Below are 11,269 nucleotides of genomic sequence, written 5' to 3'. Positions count from 1 at the left end.
CAAAGTCCCTTAATTTCTAGGTTTATATACATCACAAGTCACTCAGTACACTGTTTGGAAACTTGCTGAACTCTTTTACTTTATTCCACAGAGAAAACAAACTACTATGCATAAAGACAACTGTGTCCATATCCCTGTATTCTAGGGCGTGATTTTACTAGGCTACTTCATAGAGCCTCTTGTATAACATACCACGCTTTGTTAATGTGCTGTTTCCTACCTTATAACATGAATTTTTGTTTTTCAGCTCTGAGGGACAACAGAATTGAGCTGGTCCGAGCTTCATGGCATGAACTGAGTATCAGTGTCAGTGATGTGTCTCTGTCGGATGAAGGGCAGTACACCTGCTCTTTATTTACTATGCCTGTCAAAACTTCCAAGGCTTTTCTTACCGTTCTCGGTAAGTATAAATAGCTGAGCATAAAGAAGCAAGTGTTAAGCTCCTCAGGCTTTGGCAAATTATGATAAGAATGAACTTTTCTAAAGCTTGGCAGAAGATAAATGTAAATGTCTGATCTTGTTTCCCTGAAGTTTATTGTTTCATATTGCTGTGCTGAAAAATAACACTATTTGTGCTGTGGCAGGATAATGAATTAGGGAGAACACAAATACCACGGTATGGGTGCTCCATAAAATGGACATAACCTCTAGATCCCAAGCACCAGAAGTGCGAAGAAGGTGCATGTGTTCACCTCCTAACAATGTATTGTATAGGGCAAAGGGGAGAAAATCAGAAAGCATGAAATCAAAATGGGCTTTAGAGCTTTATCGTTTTTCCTTAGCTGTGCATTTTCTTGGCTCATTCTGCCTTTTTTTTTTTTTTTTTTTTGTCTATAAAGTGCATATTTTCACTGGGTTTGCTGCTTCTTTTATGCTTTATCCTCTGAATGCTCTGCTGTTTTCCCCAAAGGTTATAGATACACATAGAAAAGCAATAGATTTCGAGAGATGCCCAGGAAATAAAGTTTCTACTCAAAGCTTTATATGATTCTATGAATGTCAGTAGCCCAATCAGCTGAAATTGCTATAGTTCATTGAAACACACCTGCGTACCTAAGAGGTTATATGATTTTAGAGATTGATTTTTATTCTTTTCTCCTTTTTCTGTCCCTGAACTTGACTCTTTCTTTCTTTTTGTTTTATTTTTATATGTAGACAGGCAGACAGTTGAATTTAATAGGACTAATGTAAGATGTTCTCTGTGCCAGTAATATTCACATTAATCCAGCTAGGGAATTGGTTTTGTGCATAGGATATGAAATACGTCTCCATTTCAGTCCCTGTGAGACTGTTTTACAAAAATCTTCACAAGTTTGCCATTAAGGACAAAAAATACTCACTCAAAGCAGAATATTCCAGAATAACAACTGCCTACGGTTAATCTTCTTTTCTGTAGAAAGGCATCTCATGATGTAAACAATAGATGAGTAGACCAATTCAACCTTTTAAATGGCAGAAAGACATAGAAAGGTGTTACAAAGACAAAAAAAACCACCTAGCCAATATTTATTAACCAAAGTAATTTGATCCTTCATGGTCCTTTTAGTTTTACCGTCATTTTGGGGCAGGGTTTCATGAAATTTTCCCAACATCAGCTACTTCCCTTCCAAGAAAGCAAGCTGCGAGGTTTAAGATGCCTGTCTTTTTTTCATTTTGTATTTGTAATTTTCTTTTTCAAAGTAACATTTTAAACTCTTGGAATACTTTCTTATGTGAGAAAGGGTTATTTTCCATTGAAATGTATTACATCTTTTAATCAGATAAACTATCCTTTTATGTACTAATAATCTCTTTATTGACTGCTTGGTTATGGATTAGAAGATTTAAGTGTCAAGGTATTATAGTAGACACCATTTTCTGTCCTGAAAGAGAGGAGTAGATTTATTGCAGAAACATATTGTGCGATAGGTACTGCTGCTTGGTTTTTATGTATATAATCTGTCATTTTGGAAGAGAGATGTAAACAAACCAAATTGTGAAATACAGGGCACAGGATCGATTACTGTAACTGATTCCTTTACCTAGCCACAAATATGAATGCATCAAAGCACGGCAGATGCAAGTTATAACAATGACGTTTTCAGAGATTTTAAAATTACGGTAATCAGTATCACTTTAAAATAAGTTATTCTTGTGTTTTCAGAAGTCAAATGGATTTATACATGTAGTGATCAAATTTTTCCCAATTCTTTTCATAATATTTTTTTTTAAATCTTCTATGGTTCATTGAAAAACAATTATTTCTGAATTTAATGTTACGTATATAATATGTCATGATCATATAACCTCCTCCAAAGAACTTGAATTCAGCTGAAGAATTCTCCATGGCCAATGGAATTGTGATTATACCTACTGTTTTTTTGGTCATGTGTTCTCTGAAGATAAAGTAACTCCTGTATTTATTTTCATCCTCCTTTTTCCCTGGATTTTGTATTGAAATCTTCATAATTCATGCTTAACCATCTGTTCTGAACTTAGATCAGTTCAGCTTTTTGTTGCCAGTTACATTTTATTTTCACAGCTGTACTTCTAATACACTTTGTCATCCTGCTTGCTGTGCAGACCAGTTTAAACCTTATAATAGCAAGACAGACTAGACCTGCATGCAGAATATATGTAGATAAGATAGTTTTTAAAATACATTTCCCTTAGAAAACTAGATAATTTCTGTTTTCTTTAATTCTTTAGAATCAACTACAGTTCAGATTGACAGTTTATTTGCAATAGGAAAGAGGATTCACTGACAAGGCAAGGAACTAATTATTCTGTTTCCAGAATTTAGAACATATGAAGAAGTGAACTTTAAGTTGGTCATATATTCATGGCAGCAGCTGACACGATCAGAGACATTTTGCTTGTTTGCTTGTTAGGTGTTCCTGAGAAGCCACAAATTACTGGATTTACCTCACCAGTTATGGAGGGAGAGAGGATGCAGCTAACTTGCAAGACATCTGGTAGTAAACCAGCAGCTGATATCAGATGGTTCAAGAATGACAAAGAAGTTAAAGGTATTTAAAAGGACTTTGATGTAATTTGGTCCAATTGTCAAAACTATACATTATTTAGAACTATGTTTTTTAATTCATGTTTGTAAAGTTTTTCATACTTAATCATTAAATGATTCAGTGATGGTACGTAGATAAGGAATTAATTATAAATTACTGGAGTGGTCATATAACTATCTTTTTATTTTTTCTTCAGATGGTAAAAACTGATGTTTTGAATTACTCTGAACTCTGTTTAGCATAATAAACTCAACTGTGATGCTTCATAGAGAGATGTTTTATGGATTATTGTTACCACAGCCACACCACTCACCCCAGATATTTTACTTTTTCATTTCGTTTTGCCTTTCTAACGTGATGTATGTCTGATTTGGTCAATTGCCAGTTTTATGTTACACTCCTCTAAGTAAAGTGACCAGGCAATGCAGAACCGTCTGGAGGAGACAGGAGATGGCACTTCCCATAGGGGAGCTATGGAGCCTGCTCTGGAGAGGAAGAGTCAGGATGTAGCAATTGAGGGAATCTCAGCTGGGAAACTGGGAACCTGCAGCTGAGGCAAGGATACTGAGAGTCTGCGGTGAGGAGCAGGGAGAGGACAGACTGTGAAGGGGATGAGGAGAACTTCACAAGAATTGGGAGGAGGTGGACAAAATCTGCTGTAACTGCAAGTCATCAAAGCTGAAAGAAAGGATTTGCCTTTAAGGATGCAGCGAGATAGAAAAGAGTTGCATATAAAAGCTATTTCTTTCTTTTCTGTCTTCTCTTTCACTTTGTTCTTTACTTAAAACGCCGTTTTCTAGTCCATATTCTCATAAATGCTGGGATAATTTAAAATCCTCTTTGGTGAATGGCTGGAGAGAGCTTCCTATAACAGAAGGCTTAGTCACATCTACCAGAAGTGCCCGTTATAGAGTAGATGAATAAAGAGGATAAGGTATTGGTATTTATTTGTCACCTCTATTCATTCTGCTATAAGATCAGATCAATAAACTATTCAAAAACCACCTTTACTCTGTAGCTTTTTTTAAAAAACCCAACTTTTATCTGTTTTGTCTCAAATTTGTCTGACATTGTGGATTTTGTTAGCTCAATAAACTGCCTCAAGCAAAGTTACAGCATTAATTACAGAATCCATTAATCTTCCTTTACTATTCTCTACCAGAGTTCAATGTACACAACCAGAGCTGTGATATAAAATTCGTAAATAAAGGAGATTGCAGTTGATTATCCAGGGAACCCAGTCCATTCTAGAAGTGTCTTTAGATTTCTGATGAAAATCAGAATGGCGTTGAAGAAGACACGAATTTTAGGTTGGAATCATTTGAAATGTGTTCCAGCACTTGTAACAAGGATAGAAAATGAAGAAACAGAGAACCATTCTTTCCAGCCACTGGGAAATTTGAAGAAATTGCGGAAAGAAAAGCAGCACCTCATCAAATGTAATTAAAAAGAAGAATTTAACAGCACAGCTAACACATATGGCACAGCATAGATTCTGTCATGCAGAAAAGATGACGGGATGAATATATATATTCAAGACCATGTAAAGATTGAAAATCACTCTAAGCAATGTAAATACTTTAAGAGAACCACCGATACGGTTGGCCTAACAGCAAGGCAATACATCTGAAAAGATGTTATTTTAAAGATTGTATTTTAAAATCTGGTGTAATAACTTTGCCTTTCTTTCAGCTGACATGTAATTGAAGCCAGCAAGCAATTTGGTGATTTGACTCTTTAACTAATTTGCTTTTCTCAACAGTTCCTAAAGGGATGCTTTTTTTAAAAAGGGGATGGGGAAGGAACAAAGAAGATACATGAAAAAGAACAGTAAAGGAAAAAAAAAAAAAACAAAAAACAAAAAACAGAACACAGAAATGAGAGGAAAGTACTGAGCACATTCATTTCAGTGTAGTTTTCTAGGTCTTCTGAAGAGCACATTGCCATTTCACAAAGGTTAGAAATAAAATAACCTAACCAGTTTGCAGTGGCATCAGCAGAAGTTACATTAGCTTTGTGCACTGTAAAAGGTGAAATGATAAATCTGAGAAAATAGATATGAAATTATATGCTAATGCAGCTGACATTAAAGGTTAGGAGTTCGTCTGTCTAGCACCAGTAAATCCAATTGTGTTACAGTGTATTATACATGGTGCAAAAGAATATAAATGATGCATTGAGTTCAGAGTTGCACCAAAGGGGAAAAAGCCATTCTAAAATTGTAGCTCCATTGCTATTACTCAAAAAAGGAATCATCATCTGGTAAAGGAATACTGTTTGATAGAGTAAGTGTTAGCAATGAGGGAGACTGAATGTGAAGCACTGAATGCCATACCTTTTACTTTAGTGTTCTGTCTCTCATATATGCACCAAATTAACAAAACGATCTGCAGTTTAGCATTCTGGTGACATTTCGAGTTGTATTAAAAACAAAAATATCAGACAAGCTAAATAAATAATTTTTGTTTAAAAAAATCTATTTTTTTCAACAAAATTTGTTACATGCTATTTCAACAATATTATGTAACAAAATTATTTTTAGTTTTCAGGAATATTTTTAATGGGTTTTCTTTTTTTTTCACTATCAAAATTGGGCTTCAAAAATAAATAAGATAATGTCAGTTCATTTTGTTGCAACGGATTAAAACATTTTGAATTAGTTTATATATTTTTAGCATACACAAAGAATTCAGAGAGTCACTGAACATTTTGTCTTGATAAACCTCTAAAAAGAAGATGAATTTTTTTAGATAAGTCATCCATTTCATGTCAGAACTTGACTTTAATTGTAAACAAAAATTATATTTGCCTTGTAAAAACAGGAAAACTATTTTTCAAAAAGATGAGTGTTTCTATATGGATGTTACAAGTATGTGGTTTTGTAAGTAGTGGACAATGAATGATAGACATTCTATCATTTCTATTTATTATTTTCACTATCAAACATGTATACTTAAGAGATATAAACTAGTATTAGTTAATACAAGTGTATCTGTATGTGCACCTATCTGACAGAGTAATAGAAGTGGGCCCATAGTTGACTCTTAGATTTGATATGGCCCAACCTCTGTTCAAAGGTTAGATCAGGTTGCCAAAGGTCTTCTCCAATTGAGTTTTGAAACATCTCCAAGAGTGGAGATTCCATAGTCTGTCTGGGCTAGACGTTTCAGTATTTGAAAGTCCTTGTTGTGGAGAATTTTCATTACATACAGATATTTCATGCTACATAATCAGAATTTGCCTCGGTGTAACTTGTGTTCATTGCCCCTCAACTTTGCTGTACGCCTCTGGGAGAGCTCTGGCTTTATCTTCTCTATGATCATGCATTAGGTACTTGAAGGCAGCAGTTTAACCTGGTTTTAGTCTTCTCTTCCTCGGGTTGAACAAACCCAACTATCTTAAGCTGTCCTTGTACATTGTATGCTCCCACCACTGACCATCTCTATGGCTTTTGGCTGAATCTACTTGGGTTTGTTGACACCTTTCTTATATTGGCAAGCCCAAAACTGGGCCTGGTACTCTATGTGCAGCCACACAAGTGCTGAATAGAGAAGAATCACTTCCCTTGACTTGCTGGCTGTGCTATTGTTAATGAAGGCAGTCATTTTTTAGCTTTCAACCCTGTAAAGGTACACTGTTGACTAATGTTCAACCTGTCCGCAAGACCTTCAGTTCCTCTTCTATAAAGCTACTTTCTAGCCAGTCATCCTCCAACCATTTTCATTATAGTGATTTCCAGAGAAAGTGCCTCTGTAATGATTTTTTTGGTTTTAACCTTTTTTCAAGGGGATATTTAGGAGAGAGAGGAATAGCAAGAAAATAAACAAAATAATGGACTACATTAGACATATTTTAAAATTCTGTAAAAACCCGGGGTAAATATTCTGAATGTTAGCATATGGTAACATACCCAGTACTTGATCTCCACTGCTCGTACATCCAGGTGGGCTTACATTCAGTTAGCATATATTACAATCCCACCTTCATGTAACTATGAAGAAACATCTAAGAAGACACAGCTGATAAAGTAGACAAGCTAAGTATTTCTGTTGATGAGGATGTCAATAGTTTATAGAATAGTATCACCATCCTTTTTACAGAGGTAATTAAGAGTTGAACTCTTCCAAACAATAGATGTCTAGAGAAAGGCTTCTAAACATGCATTTAGGAAATTAACTGCTTTTGTTTTTCTAAAGGATTAAGCATCCACAACCTCTCACTGAAATTAAATTTGTTGATAGTTTCAGGAGGTATCTATCTGTCCTCCACCTGAAGTCAGTAAGCAAAGGGATGTGTACATTACTTATAAGCAGAAGGCTATCTATATAGGTGGTTATTATTAGATTTGGAAACCTAACTCTGGGAACAAAATCTCATGTGTTTGCTTTAATATTAGTGAAGACATTTGTTGTTTGATTATAATATCTTTGCTTTAGCCCTGGTCAATGTATCTCTCACCTGCTGATCTCTAAATATTAATAGAATATTTAGAAATTGAAATCTCTAAAAGCTTAGCAACCAACAGGCAGAAAAATACTTGTATGCAAGAAATAGTTATTTCTTAGGGAAAAATGGAAATTATATAGCTATGTGGTATCTTCATCTATCTAGAGACAATGAAAAGGCTACCTTTCTGATTTCAGAGGCATTTTTAATCTAAAGTGATGTAACTTAAGCCATTTAAGATTTGCTTTCTAAAACTGATATTTCATGGAAATTTTATTTAGGTCATCTTATTCTCTAATGGGATTTAGTACAATTTGTAAAACTGAAACCTCTCACGTTTTCTCTTTTTAGGACACAGAGGACATACATATGCAATCTCAGTGTAATTTAATAATTATGTTTATGTTTCTATATAAATGTCTTTTAAAGCTTTCATTGTAAGAAATCAATATAAATATCTTACTATTTTGATGCAACAAATTAAAATCAGTAAGTAGTATAAGTAGTTGGGAACCAATAAAACAATTCTAAAGTATGTGTAAGAGAATCTCATGTTGCACTTAATACATTAAAACTTTTTAAAATAAATGCTTATTCTTTTGGATCTTCAGTTCTGATCTAACATGTGTGTCCTACAACAAAACTTTCTGAATTTGAACCTCAACCTTGAGCTGAATTGAATACTTCTTAAGTGTAGCTGTAGGCTCCCTGCACTCTAGTATGTGGGCTGAAAACTGTCAGAGGTTTTTAACTGAATTTGTACAAAAGCAGTAGGCCAATTTAACATGATATAAAGCAGTCAGTAGAAGGCCTCTTAGAAGTAATTTTATTTCCCGTCTTCTTGGGACTTGTCTGTAGATTCCAGTAAATACTGTGACATGCTCTATTTACGGTTGTTCATCACCATTGATAGCTGTACTTTGGTTTAGTTTAATTCATAAATTAGCATAGTTCTAGCCAAACAACAGAATAAACAATGAATAAAGTAAGCACAGGATTAATGTGACTACACACATGCAACCCTTAGTTCACATGGCTTCAGTACTATCCATGTATTGCATGAAAGATTATAAGCATGGATTTAGAAAATTTAATATTTAGTGACACTGTGAATATGTCAGGGAAGTGAGGGTGGGAGGAGACTACATTTTTTCTAATGAACTGCAGAGAAAGTTTGTATCAAATTTGGACCTAAACACATAAGAGATAATGATGAAAGGAACTTCTGTTTGAGTGTGGTATCATGTAACCAATTTAAAAACTTTCTTTTTCAATATATATCTCCTGCTCTGACAATCGGAGCAAACTGAGGAATAGCTACAGTCTAATTACTTTTGTTTTAAAGAGATCAGTGCAGATATGAAAGATGTGGTTTTTCAATAAGTGTTCTAGATAATTTAGCTGTCTAATGCTGGACTACTTTTCCTAAAAATATTGGAGAGAAAATTGTTTGTTTATTCTTTCTTTCAGATGTTAAATATTTAAAAGAAGAAGATGCAAATCGTAAAACATTCACAGTCAGCAGTACGCTGGATTTCCTAGCAGATCGCAATGATGATGGTGCAGTTGTAAGTTGCAGAGTAGATCATGAGTCCCTAAACTCTACACCTCAGATAGCAATGCAGGTTCTAGAAATACACTGTAAGTAATACACATTATATATGCTTGCTTTTATAGTTTTGTTTTATTTCAGAGATTCTAATGTGGAAAAATTATAAAAATGTCTGGTCTTGTGTGGATAGATAACATCTTTCTTTTAGCCAACTTCTCTGGTTTGTATTTGGCTGGTTGGTTGGGGTTGTTTTTTGCTTGATTTTTACAGGAGTAACTCTAAAGAGCTTAATAAGCTTTACCAATGAAAACACTATGGGACTGAGTTCCTGGTTTGCTTTGAGAAATGGTAGAGAGGAAATGCATTTGTCTTTTTTGTTTATCATTGTAGCAATGTGAAAGAGTTCTTAAAAATCAAGATCATAGTAGTTTACAATTTTCTTGAAAGTATCGAGAAACTTGAAACAAGGGTATGAAGAAGCAAAGTTCTCAGCAGACTGCCATCGTAACTTTGAATCCTGCTAATGAAACTCTGAGTAATGCTGTTCAGAACACAAGTCCAGGAGGAAAAGCCCTTTAGAATTTATTTTTAGGCCTTGACTATACAGGATGTTACTCTAGATAATCCAGACTTCAGTTGTTTTGTATCTCTATATATTGGCTTATTTTTTAAAATAGGATTACTGGAAATTTGATGTTTTCCACAGTGCATTGTTTCAAAGTTGAATGAACCTGCCTATGTATCTGTGTGCCCTACTCTGAAGTCATGTCCTTTGAGTCAGTTTTTTTTCACTTATTAATTGTGAGACATTCAGGAGAACACCTTTCCACCATCAGATGACATTTTCATATTCACTTGCATTATACACACCATTCTTCAGGGTACAGCTATTTGAATTTCTGCAGAACACCTATACTTTTGATTGCCAGCTAGCAAAAACAGGCAATTGCAAAATATTGTCAGACTGGGTGAAGGGGAGAGACCTTTCATGAATCTGTTTCTAGGGTAGGTGTAATCAACCCTTTACAAAGCAGATAAGCTTCCAGTAACTGCAACTAGTTCCCGAGATACCATGTCAAGGACTGCTGGCATATATAACTTGTTTCTAAAGAGGGATATTTCTATAAGCATCTAAGACTTGTAGCACATGTAAAATGCAGTAATGGCAAAAAGCACTCCATGCATAGATGCTGACAGCATTGCTAAAAATGCCATCTGCAAAAAAGTCTGAAAATGAGGAGGATGTGGATTAGCATCCACAAGTAATATGTACTGAAAATAACTGTTTTCTGAAACATTCTACCCAATGTTTTACTGAGGGAGATCAAAACCTTTCTTCACCAAATGGCTATTAAACACCTGCCTCCCCTAACATGTTCAAGTGGCATCTGTACTAGAGGCGTGAGTCCTTAACAGCTTTATTTCCTTGAATTCTAAATCCCACAACCATCAGCCACTGAGCTGGCCCATACTTTCATTTCCAAATTGCTTACTCTTCCTTCAGTGCCCTGCTCAAGATGTTGGCACTACAGGAGATGAACCGAATTGAATGGAACAGTAGATCCAGAAATAGGACAGCTATACAAGGTTTAAACTGAGTCACAATGGCTGCAATGTAATGTGATTCAAGGCAGAGGCAGAGTTCTGGTTTGTGTGAGCATCGTAAGATCATAAGGCAAAGAAGCCTTTCTGTGGCCTCTCGTATATAACACTTTTGGAATATTTGTTGTTTCCTTCCAATTTGCAAGACACTAGCTTGCTAAATAGCAGTGGGGTGCATATTCCTCTATGCCTGTTGCTTCGTGTTTTGAACAAGACCTTTGTCTCTCTCCTGTGGGTTCACTGAAGTTCTCTAACAAGGACAAACTGCACTGGGCGTTTACAGTTACTAATGTACTTTATGTTACTGCCCCCTCAGACTGCCAACTTATCAAAAGCCACAATGCGCAAGTAATTTCCTGCTTGCTCCATTAATTTTCCACCAATCAACTTAATACTCTCTAGCACTAGTGTAGAGTCATTATACATGGAAAGCTTAGTGAAAAATGTACCAAAAGAAGCTCATGTTTAGAAGAAAGGGTGGAAATATAATTTAAAGCCATGGAGAAAACAGTTTTTTATTACTGGTGATGAGGAGATTAAGAGCTGGTTATTATTGTCCTTTTCCTTACCACCTACATCTCCGTGCTCAACATACTCGGGAGTCTTACGCTGGGCAAGTTTCTGAAGGAAACTTTATAAAAAGACAGGGAGATCAAGGAACTAC

At 35.2% G+C, this 11,269-nt stretch overlaps 1 protein-coding gene across 1 annotated transcript in view; it reads left to right on the top strand.

Annotated features, from left to right (window-relative positions):
* Window positions 1-253: 253 nt before the first annotated feature.
* LOC104167897 (cell adhesion molecule 2-like) overlaps window positions 254-11,269 on the top strand; it is a 31,145-nt gene continuing 20,129 nt past the window's right edge. The window contains exons 1-3 of the mRNA XM_009708294.1: window positions 254-400; window positions 2,871-3,008; window positions 8,922-9,092. Of these exons, the coding sequence (XP_009706596.1) occupies window positions 361-400; window positions 2,871-3,008; window positions 8,922-9,092 (349 nt within the window). The 5' untranslated portion in view covers window positions 254-360. The remainder of the gene's footprint in view (window positions 401-2,870; window positions 3,009-8,921; window positions 9,093-11,269) is intronic.

This window comes from Cariama cristata, unplaced genomic scaffold (assembly GCF_000690535.1).
Source record: "Cariama cristata isolate BGI_N322 unplaced genomic scaffold, ASM69053v1 scaffold7959, whole genome shotgun sequence".
In the NCBI taxonomy this organism is placed as follows: domain Eukaryota; kingdom Metazoa; phylum Chordata; class Aves; order Cariamiformes; family Cariamidae; genus Cariama; species Cariama cristata.
Note: the sequence above shows the minus strand (reverse complement) of the source record. Positions and strands in the feature narration are given on the sequence as shown.